Source organism: Lepidothrix coronata, unplaced genomic scaffold (assembly GCF_001604755.1).
Source record: "Lepidothrix coronata isolate B3197 unplaced genomic scaffold, Lepidothrix_coronata-1.0 Scaffold140, whole genome shotgun sequence".
NCBI classification, from domain to species: Eukaryota; Metazoa; Chordata; class Aves; order Passeriformes; family Pipridae; genus Lepidothrix; species Lepidothrix coronata.
Genome location: NW_016690320.1, coordinates 586,544 through 603,873, shown reverse-complemented (window position 1 = coordinate 603,873; position 17,330 = coordinate 586,544). Strand labels below are relative to the sequence as shown.

At 43.7% G+C, this 17,330-nt stretch overlaps 1 protein-coding gene across 7 annotated transcripts in view; it reads right to left on the bottom strand.

Annotated features, from left to right (window-relative positions):
- MYO1E (myosin IE) overlaps positions 1-17,330 on the bottom strand; it is a 242,482-nt gene that overhangs the window by 68,969 nt on the left and 156,183 nt on the right. Inside the window, exon 1 of one of the 7 annotated variants that reach the window (XM_017827512.1) lies at positions 10,772-10,852. The exons of 4 other annotated variants lie outside the window; for them this stretch is intronic. In XM_017827512.1, coding sequence (XP_017683001.1) covers positions 10,772-10,774 — 3 coding nt within the window. In that variant the 5' untranslated portion in view covers positions 10,775-10,852. Of the gene's footprint in view, positions 1-9,047; positions 9,087-10,330; positions 10,359-10,771; positions 10,853-17,330 lie in introns of those variants that run through there. 2 more of the 7 variants (XM_017827517.1, XM_017827511.1) reach the window with 2 other exon arrangements.

Below are 17,330 nucleotides of genomic sequence, written 5' to 3'. Positions count from 1 at the left end.
GCCACTGCTCTCCTGTTTCCTCTCAAGTGTTCCTAGAACGAACCAAGAATAAAAACAAAATAAACGACAGGAAGAAACCACTGCTGGTCATGAACTTATTTCTGCATATTGAGATCAGGTCTCTGTGGACTGGGTGTGCTGGTATTTCAGGCATTAAGAGCCCTGGAACCAGAATTCCTATTTACCACTATACAAGCTTTAGCAAACAGTACTCATGGGAACAGTGTTAAGGCTTCTGGAGCAGTCAGCTGGGTACTAAGAACTGGGAAACTAAGTACTCCTTTCAATATTAAAACTGTCAGTTAACATTAATACTATCTATGTGAAATAACCCATTCTCTATGTGCTACTGAAGTTCAACCACTCTGTAGCCCCTCAAGAGGCTCACACACTTCATTACATACTCCTGACACTGAGGTCAAGGTCCGCAGAGACTATAGTAAGTCCTGTAGAGAACAGATATTCTGTGTGTTTGTAGGCAGCTTCAAGCCAGAAGATTAATCTCCAATACTGTATACACTTTTTTAAAACCACAACAGAACCCAGTTCAGCTGTATTAAAATGTAAGTTTTGTTAACCACATATGATTTGTTATTTAAAGCAGGTATCAAACTGGGCAAACTCTTATTTTCTCCAGTACAGTGGATCTAGTCCTTTATTGCCATATAGAAACATATTACATAGTGCTGTGAGACGAGAGTGACAGTTACAGATATTTAAGTTGCTTAAGAAACCAGGCTTAGCTGCCAGAAACAGGTACTCAACTTTATCTCGAGTTTCACATACTGGATACTCAGGCACTGTCAAGTCCTCTTTCACTTGTAGGTACACTTCTGATCTGACATGCTCTGCTCAAGACCTATCCCTGACTTCTTTCTCATCTGAAAATGGCTTCTGCCTCCAATTCTGTGGTTGCAACTCAATGCTGAGACAAAAAACAAGTAAAACAGCAAAAGCAGTGGCCTCTCCTACAATGAAGTCATTCTCCCCACTCCCAACTCTGCTTTAAATGGCGCTCAAGTTTTTGATCTTTTAAGGTCAAACCTCAAATCAGACCTCCACAGACGTACACAGTGCCATAACAGGATCTCCATCTGTAACAAAACATCCCAGTTCACTTTTTTCCCCCGCGTCAGGCCTAATTCTTCTTAAAAAACCACAACAAAACAGCATAATCTGTAGAAATTACTCCAACTTCAAGAGCAAAGTCTATTTGCTGGCAATCTATTCCTATAGCCTACAATCATCCAACAGCATGGGCCTTGGAACACTGTTCCTGCAGGGACTTTGCCCTCAACCATCGGTAAGTACAGAACACTGAACACACACCCCGACGAGCTGCTGAGTCCCATCACTCAGCTGGAAGGAGGAAGGAAAATGTACCTCTCCACACAAGCCCTGTGTGCTAATGCCACCCCTCACTAGTGCAACCAGCAAATGTGGCCCTCAGACACCTGCCATTAGGAATTCCCAGCTACTCCACGAAAAAGCAGGAAGAGGTGCTTTGCAGAGCAAATGGTCACAGCAGAGCAAGGAATGGCTGGCAGGTTGGGTACAGCTCAGGATGGATTGATGCATTTTTAGCTGCTTTGCAATAGATTTCCCAGCAGGTTTATGCTGCTCCCCTGTAGCAGCAAGCCTATGCTTCCCTCTCTGCCAGGGCAAACCAATCCCAAAAAGGCACCTTACTCCAGTCTACTCAAGTCTTGCAGGTTACGCAAAACCCAGCCAGGATCCCCTCAAAAACTGAAAACATCCAAATTGCCCTACTCTGAGAAGTTATTTTTGCTTTTCCACTGCAAAGCCCAGAATGTTTTTTTGTAGGAATCTTTGGTTTGCTGAATGTAGCAATTACTAACCAACATAGCAGTTCCCAGGGTATACTTAAATCTGAGGGGAAGCACTGAAAAAGGCTTTGGAGGCTACCAACAACACAGCGTCAAGTTGTGGAAACATGACTGCGCATAAGGCACAGTTTTTAGGTGGACAAAAAAAACTAGCTGAAGTAATTCTGTTATTAGAGGAACTCCTATATTTTTATTGGCACAGTAAAATATTTGTTTCCATTGATTAAGGCAATTCAGAAACCAATCAAGTTTGCATGTGGTACAGAAGCCACGTGTAACAAAATCATGCTTTGTAATACACCGGTTTTCATCGGATCCAAATTTTTAAATCAAATTGTGGTAGGAAAGATATCAAAAGTTTCCTGACAGGAGTAGTGTGTCAGTTTAACTGTCTTTCATAAAAACTGTACTATCAAGAATCAACAAAAAAATAGAGAACTAATTATGATCCAAGGGTCTAATGTAACAATGGATTCCTGTGACTAATTATTTTTTCATAGATGTTTGCATCCTATCATTAATTCCTTAAAAAACATGATCTATATTTAGATAGCAGAAATAATTACACAAAATCCATGTTTCATAGGCCTTACCAGAAGATACTATAGAATTTATTACTGATTCAGACTACGTAGACAGCTAATAACGCTGCACTCTGAAAGCAAGAAAGGGTGGTTATGTAGCTTTATATCCCTTCTGAAATGAATCTCAACAAATTTTAAATTCCCCATTTAATTTAAGTATATCTGTGGCATAAGTATGACTTTTCAACTACTGTTATAAATATGTTTGCACATTTCCCTCTCTTTAGGTATGTACTGAATACAGTTGGGGAGCAACCAGTGCAGGAAAACAAATTCTTTTGTGACTGAGAAACAAGCAAATCAAACACTTCTCAAACACTGAAAGAAAAAAAAAATCCTCAAAAGCATGCACTTGCTTTTGAGTCCCGTGAAATGGCCTTTAAGATTAGGTTTAATAAAAGTATTCTTCAATATGCCTTAAGAGCACTGCTTCCACTTAGCAAATGAAGTATTTTCCAGTTCTTATACCAAAACATCTGCAATAAGATAGTCCAAAAACCCCAGGTGATCAGGAGGTGTACATGCCAGTATGTGCCAGAAGAACCACAATTTAAAATATCTAGGTAAACTTTTGTCCTTGGAATCTTCCTACTAACCCCTCAGAGCAGTAGCTCACACCAAAGGAGCTATCAGTGTGTCACAACCCCAAGGACTTCAAATGTGTTGGCAGCATTTGTTAAAAGAAATTCCAGTACACTTTGTATTCACGCCCTTCTTCACGAAGTTGGGAATAACACAGGGTTAAAAGTTATTGCAAAAGCAAATTTGGAAGCTCTTAGGCATTTGTGCAGACTTGTATCCTTCAAGGCAGTAAAAAAAAACAACAAAAAACCAAACCAAAACAAGATGAGACAAGTTCTTGACTACCGCTTGGCACTGCAAATACATTACTGACAAGAGGTCCCAGCTTCCATCTTTTTGTATTTCTGCTATTAGCAACATCCAACTCAAAGCACAGGAAAAGACATCAATCACTGCAAAAGATAACAGCACTGGTAAACTGCCTAGAATTCAAAGCCCCACAAATACTGTGGAATGTCAGACTGAAAGCAGAAGACTGTCCTAGGTGCAAGATCAAACATCAGACAGCATATTTCATAAGACACAAGCAAGAAAGACTTTAAACCTTTCTGTGTGTTGAAAACATTTCCTTTGTTTTATAAAGGGTATCAGGCGGCACTGTTCAGACTTGAGCATGACTTCAACACTTAAATTAGACAAGGCTGACCGAGAAGTGGTTACAAACTCAGGCTCAGCTGATGACAGTGATTCAGTGAGTGGTTCTGAGCTGGCAAAGAAAAAAAGCCCCACATTTCCTGTTACAAGGACAAGTGCAGCGACTCACTGTGAGATTGCCAGTCCAGTTTGAAGGATGCCAACAAAAACCTCTCATTTAGACTTCAGATTGCTGAAGAAAGCATGAAAATAGCTTCTAGAAGCATGTGCTTTTGCATAAACAATTTATGTCCCCTTTTTCTGACGAAGGAGGCTAAAGAAAGACATGTCTCATCATTCCATCTCAAAGCCATTGTGCTGTTCCCCTGACAGCCAGAAGTGGTTTTCACCAGATATTTCTGGCAGCTGAAAAAAATCACCCAGATGACAGGAGAGCAGAGCATCAGACCTACTCTGTAGTCCTTTTGACCCTTCCAGAACAGTGTTGATCACAAAGGATGTTCAAGATCTGCTGATGTCTGGCTTTAGCTTTCAAGTTCACATTTAGTTGCTGAATTTAGCACGTAATGTTAGTAGGTAATTCTTTGCACTTTGCACCTTGTAAGTAGGCTTCCCATTAAGCATCACTCCTGATAACTCTGACTCATGCTCCAATTGCCAACAATGCTTTCCTTGTCGGCTCTCACATATTTAAAAAAGCATTTTCAGTTTAAAGTAAAAAAACTTCAATTCAGAATTTTTTTTTAGATAGACTTTACAGTTTATGAATCCAATTCACAAGTGGTTTTAATATCCATTAAATGCCACTATGTCTTTGGAAAAAGAGCCTTGACCACACCCTTCTTCCTAGGCTACCTACATCAAATAATCTCGGGGTTAGATATACCTGCTGCTGTACATGATGCCATCAAACCCCAAAGCCTTCACTTATATGAAGTATATTTGATAGATTAGAACCTGTAAGGTTCAGTGTGTGGGAAAGCTTTAGACTAAAGACACCTTTTCCTAGCACAGTAATGACTTAGTCAAGCAGAGAGATCGGATGCCAGGCACTGCCAGGACTTGACTGCACACCTGGGCTCCCCAGAGGGTATTCACATTTTTCAAGAGGTGAGGGAGGAAAGCAGAAGGGGAAAGATTGGAAAGCCAGAAAATGAGGATGAGTCAGTCTGACAGCCGTACTTCCTGGGCAGGACAGTAATTGGCATCTCAGGAACGTGAGGGAAGGGAGTAGGAGATGGGAAAGACTGAAATGAGCCCAGGAAGGTCTGACTAAAACATAGCTCCTCACACCCAAGCTCCCCCAGGAGGCTGAGGCTGCACAAGAGCCCTAACAACGGTGACGTGAACATCAGGACAACTCCCCAGAGTCAGAGATCCGATCTGACCGGAGAAAATTCTTGTTTACTTTCTGCTGTATTTCTCCAATATTTACAGATACTTCTACACCCATGCAGTAGAAATAGTAAAAGCCAAACAACACACCATAGCTAAGAGTCCTTTGGCTACAGTATTTTCAAATTAGCAGGCACTCCATACACCTGCAATACTTCTCCATCCACAGGCAGGGGAAAAAAACCACCTCCATCAGTTAATAGGAATTCCAACGATGTGCCAGTGACCAGCTTCGACCAGAAAAGCTCCTTGACAGACAACAGGTAGTGAGGAAGTGAATGACCTCCTACAGATGAGAAAATGGGCAAGAGAATCTTTATGTAATTTTCCCTGCGAGGTTTAGCCTATTATGCTGAGGTAAACCTTTGTTGCTCATATTCAAGGTGAGAGTATAAATAAAGTGGCTTCATTCAACGAGTTAACAACAGTGCAAGCCAGCCCTGTCTTACCAGAGCCTACGCCTGGTGATTTCTGTGCTTGCAGAGGAACTGAACTATTTTCCAAATCCTTATTTCTGTAACACACACATATACACACAGACTCCTCCCGGTTCCAAAAACTGCTTCAATTTTTCTGCTCCTAGTTCTGCACTGTTAACTCCCAGAACAAACCCCATTTCAATTAGGTGCAAAATCCCTTTCTAACACAGCTCTTAGTGCTTTCCAGTAGCCACACACCTTCTAGATCCAGAATACAGCTTCCTAAAAAAGCAGACCGAAGTATTGCATTACAAGAGTACTTTAAGAAACTGAAAAGGAAAGCAGATGAATTTGTCATTCATAAGCATTTATTGTGGCAACACCCAGAACCAAAGGGTAAGCAAAAGTAGGACAACTTGCGCAGGCCAACCCCAGACTGGTCTCCATCAGCAGAACTACAGTGACCTGTGTCACAACTCTTCAGAACTTCAGAAAGCTCACTGCCAGGATCCCCCAGGGGCCTTGGCATAGTAGGTGTAAGACGTAGGACATCTGGAAGAAATATCACCTCTTATCTTTTTGCTCCCTTCTTCATCAGATGCAGCAACTAAGTTAGGTTTTACCAATATAAAGGATTCTCCTGTAGCTCTGAAGATGTTTATTGACACGTTATCTAGCTATATACTAGTATTATCAATATAAACATGCATACTACGTTAGAAGACAAATCCAAACACAGACATTTCAAATTCCTTATGCTGAAATTAGGAACAGAAAAACTTTTATTCTTTAATATAACTTGGATAGAGCAGGGCATGACCATTTAGATTGATGTCACTTTTAGACTAACTCCTTCAACTGAGAAGAGAATATACTGGCATTTATGAAATAAAATTAATTTAAATTATTACAAAAGGAGCTAATAAGACTCCTCGAAAGAGATGTGAAACTTTTTAGTGCTTCAAGCAAGATAACATACTTTCCACGTCAAGATAAGGACATCACTCAGACTTTACTGAGAACTCAGAAAAAGCTTGACATTCCATGTGCTCACTATCACAAAGGATCTAAAAAGCTTGTTTTAACGATCCCCATTCTGCATATGCAGCAATGCTTAAGAACAAGGCAGTGAGACAGGCACAAGTTATCCCTTCAAGATAAGGAAAAGTGGCTGCAAATAGTTTAGTTAAACCACTAACAGCAATGTCACCCCACTTCCTTCACTAGTTTTGTACAGAGGGCGGGGAAAAAAAACATTTCTGGAAGGCAAGAGATTATGAGAAAAATGCTTAAGATGTACAGACATGCACAATCACCTGTTCAACTGCATTTGAGTAACGTTCTGCATACATTAGTGTCTTCTGAAAAAGTGTTCTGACTTACACGATATATCCATAAATCATTCTAAGGTCTAAACTAGAAAGAAACAAAGACAAGCTCGCACACAAACACAAGCCTAAACAAAACACATCAAGTACGAATCACCACCTTTACTACTGAACATGCTACTGTGTTTTGTTGTATTTTATATATCAGACACAGAGAAACACCATATAACTGGGAGATTTTTCCATTAATGCATCTCTAGACATAATGCAAAGCACATGCTCTTACCCTCCCTAATACTCCACATTTGGCAGAGAGCAAGGTTTGAGTTTAGGCTGCTGTTTGCAGCACCAGACAGAAAAGGACCCTTCCAACAGAGAAGCATCACTGTCTTCCTTGTGACTTTCTTGCACAAAAAAAGATTTAAGACAGTACAAGGTCCCAGTTCACATCACACCTTAGCTATTTTAGGACCGAATTCTAAAGGCCAGCACAAGGCCTCTCAGGCTAATCCAGTCTTTTATTTCTGCAGACTTTCAGAGGCACTACATGTAATCCAGACGTCCCCAGCATCTGGCTGGACTGGGCTATAAATATCTGCCCTCTACTGATGTCAAGCTATGTTGAACTGCTACAAAAAGGTTCCTTTTTAAAAATCAACTTTCCATCTTTGTTGAAGAGGTGGAAACAGGAAGACACCATGTATGCCCAGACAAAATGCTCATACTGACTGCAGCAGAAAATTGCTTAGCATTGAAATGCTGCTTAAAGGCAACATAGAAACACTTGAGTTTTTCAAGGGAAGTAAATTAGATAACCCTGTCTTGCTCAACAACTTGTGAGTTAATCCAGCTATTGCTGATTCTGCTTTCTCTTGGAGCCTTCCCTTCTCACTCTGCCCAACAAATTGGTACAAAACTGCAGAAGTACTCTAAAACAGAGATCATGCAAAAGCAGCCAAAGTCGATCACTGGTGGCTTGTTGTTGCATTTAGTTGTTTTTGTGGTTGGCTTTTTTTTATATAAACATAGTAGCAGTTTATGCCTTAGAAAATATTGTATTTGCAGATTGACATTCAGTGTTTCATCCTTCAGAGGGCCAAAACCAGCTGACAGTACTCAGGGGAGCAATCTTTCCCTGAAGACTACAGAGCTATTTTAAGTGAATCAAGACCACATCACATCAATGTGACAAGATCATTTTTGTGACAGATTCTCTATCCAACTCAGGATCCTCCAATGTATCTCCATAAACTATCCCAGGACGTGATGAAAGTTCAAGCCCACATTATGATGTAAAAATTGCATAAAGTCCAGTTGACCTTACGTTTCACTTCAAGCAATTTTCAGCTTCTGCCAAGAGGTTTCCCAGTTATAATGGATTGCATAACTCCTTCAATGGAGTGGGACTACCTGACACATAATAACCATTTTTGAAGTCTTACAAGCTGCAGCTAAGCTGTTAGAGGCTGGTAGGGGTTTTTTAATTATTATTTTGAATTTAAGGCATTGAAACACAAAGTTAACAAAACAGATGCACTTCAAGAGAAAAATTTCAACAGTTGCCAGATGTTCCTTAGAACTGTCAGCTTTAATGCACTTCTGCCCCACTGTTGCTCATTCCCATCTCGTATTGCCATGTACAGCCATGAAATGTCATGTCTGCAGATCTCCTCCTGAAACCACGCTGTGAGCTCAATATAGATATTCATCTGGATTAAAAATAAACCAGCAAAAAAGAGCACACATATTGCTAAGTCATACAGAGGTTCAGTCTTGGCAGCTGACCTGGGTGGGGCAGTGCACCATGGCAGAGAGACCCGAAGAGGCACATTTAGACCAGAGACACCTTTATGCACTCTGCTCTCCCAGCCTGCCTGCAAAGTGGGGACAGCACTGATGTCAGTGGGAACCCAGCACCCTGCACTGGGGACCCTGTCAGAGGAGGGAAAGGTCACTCTAAGGTCTACAGAGAAGATATGGCAGAAAAAGACTTAGAGAACACAAAGCACTCATAACGTTCTGCTTCTTTTTCCCTCCAGACATCAAAACTGTTAAGACAAAGTAAGGGGAATAATGTGAGTTTTTTAATACAGCACAGAGAATGAGTATAAAGTTTCAGGATATTAGTGGCATGATTCATGTTCATCAGCAGTCATGGTAAGTCCTGCCAGGCAACTCTTCTGCCAGCTAAGTTACAAAATATTTATTACCTTCTAAACAATTGTTTCGGCATAATTATTTGTGAAAGCAGTACTTTTAAAAACAATCTTTTCTGGTTTCATTGTACTCATTACTTACCAACAATCTAAAAATGCAGTTCATATTAGCTTGAGATCTCACAGTCCAGGATTACTTCAGTATCAAAGTAAAAGCTGGAGCATAACTGTCTCAACACTTCCCTGAAAAGGGTATCTCGTGGAAGAAACCAGTTCTCTTATTTTGATAAAGTAAAACTCGCAGACTGTATTAGCAACTAGTTATGTGCATTGCCAAGAACTGTACTTTGATTGAAACCTTTCATTAAAAAGCAATTAATGGCGTAGATCAACTGGCTGATCTTAAGGTATTAATAGTAACAGGTGGACATCCCTGAATCACCTGCACCAAGGCCTTCCAAGCCCATTTAACATGTCAGCAGTCTGGGCAATGACACAACCTCTACCAGGGAGCCCATAAGTGCCACAGGTGTCTGTGACCCAGCAAGTACTGAGAAGCAAAGGTTATGGCTAAAGCGTTGATCTGAATCACCTGGCGAAACAACCAATTCCAGGGTACACACGTACCTTACTCAAAGCTCTTCACCAAAAGCAGGTTCGTTAAGAGCTGGCAGTATCACTACCTGAGACTTAAACAGACATTTTAGCTTCCTAACTTCTGTGATGCTTTATTTAAAGCAAAGACTTGTGCCTGGTTACACCTGTGTGGAGCACAACTGTACTTGCCTCAGGAAGTCAAAGCACAGGCAATTGCAAATAAGAGGCATCCTTGAAAAGGTATTGGAGGTGAAGCTCTGAATACACAAGGGACTAGGCTGGTCAGTTTTCAAAATTTAACCTTAGTTAAGCTTTAGTAGACATATTTCAACAGTTTTCTAAGTACCTTAACTCTCGGATCTTTAGCATTCTGATTTAGAACAGTTTTAAATACTTAAAGTTGTGGATTTTAGCCTAATTTATTACCACATTAGATTTTTCACTACTTACTGTAGGTTCTTGTGTAGCAGGTAGACATAATCGTTACTTGAATTACTTCAGGATGAAAGCCATTATCAATCACCAGGAGGCAATTACTGAGGACAAACCAGGTTTACCTGCCGAACCTCAGTTTTCCCTCGGTCTGGCAGTGATGTGTTTTAGTGATCCCGCATCCCCTTATCCCCCCGGCCGCGCACAGCCCCGGCGGTGCCGGAATTCCCGGGATACTCCGGGAGCCGCATCTGCCGCACACGTGTGTGTTCCCCCCGGGCCGAGGTGACACCGGTACCCGAGCACAGGGAGCAGGACACGGCGGCTCGGGCGGGGGACGCGGGTGTCCCCGCACAGCCCCCTCCGGGAGCGACCTCTAACCCGGAGAGGCGTCACCTGTTGTTCCACCACGCCGCGTTCCCGTCCCACGGGATTCCCCCCTGCTTCAGGACACAAACATCCGAAACCTCGCTACATCCCGAGCGGCGGGAGAGGGCTGGAGAGGGTTGGAGACGCGGTTGGTGCTCCGCAGGCGGCGCCGGCCCTGCCCGCGCCCCGCGGCGGGACGGGCGGGCTCGGGACGCGGCTGAGGCACCGACCCGGCTCCGAGGGCACCGACCCGGCTCCGAGGGCACCGACCCGGCTCCGAGGGCACCGACCCGGCTCCGAGGGCAGTGCCCGGCCCGGCCCCGCTCCCCGCAGGCCGGCGCGGTTACACAACCCCCCCGGCCGGGAGCGGGACACGGGGCGCTGTCGCGGCCCCTTCCCGGCACCGCGGGGGGAACGAACGGGCCGCGCTCCCGCCGCCGCCCCGGCCCCGCCGAGCCCCGCGCTCACCATCGCGGCTCCTCCGGCGCTGCTGCCCGCGGCTCTGCCCAGACACGCCGGCGCCCCGGGACGGACGGACGGGCGAGAGGGAGAAGGGGAGGGAGCGGGAAGCGGCTCCGCCCTCCCCGCGCGCGCAGCTCCCAGCCAGGGCGGGGCGGGAGCGGGATCGGATCGGGATCGGGGCGGCGGGAGGCGGCGTGGGATCGGGATGGCAGCGTGTCCAATTATGTGTCCATACATGGAGAACTCGCCGCGGCGCAGCCGGGACGTCATTCCCAGAGGGAATCCCGGCGCCCTGGAGCGGCTGCTGCTCCTGGAGCGCTCCCGGTGTGCGCCCCGAGCCGGGATAGGCAGCTGGGGCGGCGGGGAGGGCACTGCTGGGTGGGACGTGTTGGAGTCGATGGTCCTTGATGATCAGTGATTCTAAGAGTGGGACTCCATGATCCTGGTGGGTCCCTTCCAGTGCCAGCATTCCGTGTGCGACATCCCGTGTATGCTTTGAGCGAACAGTATCGGCCGCGCCCCCGGCGCGTGTGCTGCGGGCTCTGCCCTCCGCCCACGGACCCACGGAGCTCAGGTGCTGCTAATCCCTGGAAACAATGGAAAGTACGAACCGCCTTGTCACCGAGTGGATGCTGAAGCAAGTCCTACGGGCACCTCAAGGGCGCAAAACAGCCCAGGTGCCCGCAGGCAGCCGGCGTCTGCTCCGCGCTGATCGGGTCGTTCTGACTGGGACACAACCGGTACAACTTCCAGGGACTGCGCTCTTCTAAGGGGTCAAACCAGTAAACCCACGCACAGCCGAGGACTGGAATCCTGTTAAACGCTTCTCCTCAGGACTGAAGCCCCGCTGTTGGCTCTAATGGATTTCTAACCCCACTTCTAAGCCAGAATAGAAATAAAATGGAAACAACATAATGTAACAATCATAACAACAGCCAGACCACGAGTCATATGTTGATACTGCTTCCAAACCACCTTGAAAAGCACTCCCAATAAGTACAGTTCCTGGTTTTCATCAATGCATAGTACTGGGATTTAGTGTATTTCTGATTAAAAAGAAGTCCAGTTGTTGGAAAAAATAGGGAATAGTTTATACAGCATATATGTTTTCAATTTTCATTGTTTGTTTTTATATACAAAATAAAGACTTGCTTCCACACTAATTTAGAGATCAGGCATAAATGGATTCATTTCTGACTTTTTGGAGGAAAGCCCTGCTCCAGCTGGGCTGGAGCACCAGGCAGGTGCTGGTTCTGCAGCCAGGTCTGCCAGCACAGATGAAGGACAGTGCCACTCACACAGGTACATGGCTTTGTCCTCACGGATCTGGCTGCAGAATAACTCTGATGGTTTGCAGACATCAAACATGGCTCAAAGCACCCTGGTGCACGCAGTCTGGAAATGGGACTAAACTTCAACCATTTATCTGGCCTCCTCTCGTGTCCCACAGACTTTGATGGTTTGGATGAAACACAACAGCCCTTTGGGCATGTTTCATCCTTGGGGTTGAAGAATAAACAAAACATTTCCTCAGCTCAGCTGGGTTTAGACTGTATGATTACTGATCACGTGAAGCTTGGGATTTCCATAGTGGATTGCTTGGATGTTAGCTGACATTGGTATGAGAGGTAGGAAATACTTTCATTGAGAAAATAGCTGGGTGGTAAATATGAGCTGCAATAGCTATTAAGCAAAAATATATCTGATAATGCTGAAAGTGCACAGAACTTCACAGGAGATGAGTTTCACACTTTTATTCTCAACAGAAGGTAACAGCAGTTTCATGGAAATAGGACAAAAATAATTTTCCTATTATTTCTTTTGAACATGGAAATGTTACATAAAATTATGAGACTGTGATAAAAAGCAGTGAAAAAAACCCTGCAAGAATCCAGAGAGCATATGGATATTGGGCTGACAAAAGAGAGAATGGATACAGATTTTGTAGGTTTTTCTATTTGCTTTGGATGTGGGTCTTTTTTAATGTATAGGTTAATTTTCTTAAGACGTATATTTGTAAGTATGTGTGTTTACATACATACAAACATCTTTATAAAGAGCTATGAAAAAAGAAGAGAAACAAGGCTGTGGATGAATAGTTAAACAGTGCATTCCCACTGGTAGGCTCATGGAGAAAGTGTCCTGAGTTCACTGCAACTGATGTGTGCTACTGGGTCCATCTACTCCAGATGGACTAGAAGATGACTTTCCACAAAAAGCCTAGAGCTGAAGGACTCAGTGCTCTGCATCTGCATGAACCTTTGCTAAGCACTCTGTGTACCTAGCATAGTCTAATTCACAATGAACTCTTTTCATGCTTTTAAACATTCTGCTTATTTTAATGATAAACATCTAAGTCCCAAGCTGACTGTATGAAGTGAATGGCACTTATTCAACATCCATGCTTGGAAGCAGGGGAAGGCATTTCCCTTTGAATGTCAGTGGTGGAGTGCCTGGTCTGCACACCTGGGTCCTCCAGCCAAGAATGTACAAGTCATCTGTGAGAAAGGCAGAACCTTTTCAGGTGGAGTCAGGAGGACCCTCTGTACTTTTAAATGATGCACAAAACTTAGAAATGGTGACATTCCTGTCATAACGTTCCTATGGACAGGTTACCTTTCAAAGGCCTCACTTGAAAAGATTTAAGAAAAATTTCCTGCATTGAGAACTTCCATCAGTTTTTTCAGCTTGTGTATTGTCTGACAGTATGTTTGGTTAGTAACACCTACCGGCTCATGCACAGGGGTGCTAAGAATCAAGACTTATTTTGAGGATATTTTCTAGCTGCAAGCAGGTGCAGCACTTGATCCTCCTGATACTGATCGCTGGTGCTAAGCTTCAGGAAAATACTTAAGGACAAGCTTCGATTAAGTGCCTGAGGAGGTTTGTTGGCGTAGCATTTGTGACTTTCAGAGGCTCAGCACTCACAGGGTGACTGCAGCCTCTTTGCCATCGCCTGTTTTGGAGCCCACTCTGCACTGGGCAGTACCACAAGAGAGAAGTTGTTGGCTCCACAGCGCAGCTGGTGACTCACACGTGCCTTCCCACCTACCCACTGCCTGCGTGACACTGTGTGCCAGCACCAAACAGGAACCAGGCTCGTGATAAAGTGTAAAAACACTAAACTGTCTGAAAAAGCCACAGAATATAACTTCCCCTTGCCCTCCACTCTAAAATCATAATTGTGCCTTCAGAAAGAAACGACTCTTACGAGAAGTCAGTGAATCTGGAAAAGATTAGAAATTTTAATGAAGTGCTCTGACTGCTTCCTAATTGGTTAAAAGTGACAGCAAAGGAAAAAAATACATTAGTGCTTTTCTCGCACTTAGAAACTATAATTAGAATAGGTTTTATAAGCCATATATTTGCCTTCTGTTGACTAGAATAATTTAATTAATAATTTAATTAATGCTTGAAAGCCATTAAAACAAGGCTTAAGTCCCTTAACAAGACATCATACTTTTAGTTAGAAACCACACAGTCTGATACTTAGAAAGATGAAGGATTTGTATCATAGAAAAACAAATTATATTAGATTAAGGAAACCTCAAAAATTCAATGTATTTTTTTTCCTGTATCTGCCTTCCAAAGAATAAACAGATACTTTTTAATCATAACATTTTCTTCTAAAATGCAGATGGTTACACTCTGCCTTTAGTTACACTTGGAATATGCAGAATTCTACTTCCAGGAAATAAATGGATTCAACAATTTCTTCTTGTGAAATGTAGGGAGAAGCAAAATGGCATGTATTAGACAAAGGCAGAATTTTATGACTTAAAATGTGATGAAATCACTTCAGAGATTAGGACAGGTTTCCACGCTGAAAACCAGTATAATCGTTGCAGCTTTCTCTCACTCCCTTTCTCTGTGCCCAACACAATTTCTTCTTTCCTCTCTTTGGTTGGCCCCAAAATGAGAGAAGCAAACCTGTTCAGAAAACGTGCCCTTAACGTGTTCAATGTGTCCATCTAAAATAGCACTGGAGTCAAAATTACAGTAGCAAAGTCAACAGCCCTTTTTCATCCGCTGCTGGGTTTGGATCTTTTTGAGGAAAAGTAGCATGTGACTCTTTCACTCTGGATCTGATTAAGAGACGCCTCAGATGCAAGAGACACTTAGAATTCATGGAGTTGAATTATTTCTCCAACTGCAAACCAAAACGTATGAATAATGCTGTTATTTGCAAGGCTGGTATAAATCTGGAAGAAGTCCACGAGGACTTGGTAACCGAGGAGTTCTGCCTCCTGTGTTCCTGTGACTGAATTCAGTTAAGCTATGTAGATTCACAACAACAAAATTGCAAGAATTGTTTTTTTTTTTCCTCAAAGGGAGGTTTTTTTAAAACACTACACAAGCTTTTAAGATCAAAACTTTATGATGGGCAACCTGATCTAACAACAACATTAGCCTTGCTTTGAGCAGGGAGTTGGTCCATATTCCCTCTGAGGTCCCTTCCTGCCTAAATTACTCTATTTCTGTAATTCTGTGATTATTTGAAATGGGGCTGCATTCATGAGTGAGACAGTTGAAGACTCCAGAATAAATTAATGTTATTCTTGTTGTTGTGCCCTGATGAAAAAAGTGATCATGATATGAATTTGCCTTTAAGAAAATAAATGTACATGTTCACTGTGAATGACACTGAAGATGTAATGATATAAAATACAACAGTTTAGTACTGCTTTCGTTAGAAACATCAAGAGTGTGATATAAGTACAAAAAATAATGATCTCTGATAACACAACATGAAAAGAGCATCTGTGTGGGTCAAACCAAAGACCATTCACCTCAAATATTGTGTTGGACAGTGGTGTTACCCTTGAGAAGAGGGTAAGAACAAACAAAAATTTACATGCCTTGGCCACATGTCTTGGCCCACTCTGTCGCCAGAGAAGGGCTAGAGGGAGAAAGCAACATGGGGGGACCTTTTAATGTTATTTTCAAGACTGAAGTAGGAGGTACAAATGTTATGTTTTTAAATTAAAATAACTTCAATCAATTTGCTTTTACTAAAAATTTGCTTTCAAGCCCTACTCTGCAGACATACACACTCAAAAAAATACTGAGTATCCGAGCAGTCCTTTAGCAAGAAAAATCACTAGACAGGTACAAAATACCTACACAAGAGCATGAAGTTAGTCTAGTTTGGCCAGGTCAGGGAATACAGCTGTGTACATCAGCAAGTTCAGCAGAGGCCAGTGAGATGGTCGGAGGCTGGATCCCTGAGGAAAGGCTGGGAATGCAGCGCTTGCTCAGCCTGATGAAAGGAGACTTTGGGGGACCTAACAAGAGCCCCCAGCATCTGTGAGGAAGTCATCGAGATGGCAAAGTCCGACTCTTCACAGTGGCACATGGTGGGAAGACAACAACATAGACGCAAACAAGAGGGGTTCCGGACTAGGTATAAAGAAAATGTTCTTCCCCAGCAGCCAAACAAGCATGGGTGATAACAGGCTGTCCAGAAAAGTTGGAGGGACTTCATACTTGAAGGTTTTCAAGAATAGGTTGGGTAAAACCCTGGCCAACTGCATTTGGCCTCATTAATGACCTCGCCTGGAGCAGGAGGTTGGCCAAGTGCTCTCCTGGGTCCATTGTAAGCTGAATTATCCCACAATCCTATGACTCTCAGTTCATAATTTTGAAAGCACTTATGGCATGTTTTCTTTCTGGCCCGATCTTTTGATGATAAAATAATCATCGAATTTTAAAATAAACAGGTCAATCAGAGTGTGGACTCAGACCCTGTCTTGTTTTCCACAATAGCATGTGCACAGTATAACCCTTTTTTCCTTCACATCTGACTGATTCCCAGTCCTGCAATGGTTTGCCTATACAACAATACAGGATATGGCATGAATTTTAACTAAAAACAGAGTCAATCTGCTATTTCAGAGTGAAGTGGTGCAGTTTGCCTTGGATTTCATTTACCTTTGTTTACCCAAGGTGATTGTAACTAACGAAAGCCAAGGAACGACACAAGCAGGAACAAAAGTGAAGGCAGACACACCCTCTGTGGATTTGTTTATCCAGTAATACTTTCTCTCAGCTCGCACGCCTCTGCTGTACAAGCAGACAGCTCTCATTTGCTGTGATATGTGAAGTTTCACTGAAGCTGCACGCTAGGTCTCATTTGAAAATGTAACCTGGAAATCTCACAAACAAGATTAGTATTTGCCATTGATTTCAACAATCTTGTATTCCGACATGGTTTGATATGAGCCCTGGAAACCCCCATGCCTTTAGTCACACTCTCGGCTCGAAACTCGGAGTCACCGCTGTTTGCCACCGCCGAACTTTCCGTCTGGGGGCCGGTGTTTGCGGGCGCGGGAGGCGCGGGCACTGCCCCCGCTCCGTGCCCACTGCTCGACCCCGAGCCTCGAGTGTGTGCGGGGCCCTTCCCCTCCCTCCCTCCTTCCCGAGGGTCGGGCGCTGCCGGGAAATAGCTGCGGGGAGGGGGCGATGCCAAGGGCTCCCTCCCGCCCGCCCCGGGCTCCAGCGCGTTCCCATGGCGACGGCGTCCTGGCAACCGCTCCCGCTCCCGCAGCCCGGCCTGCGGCGGCCG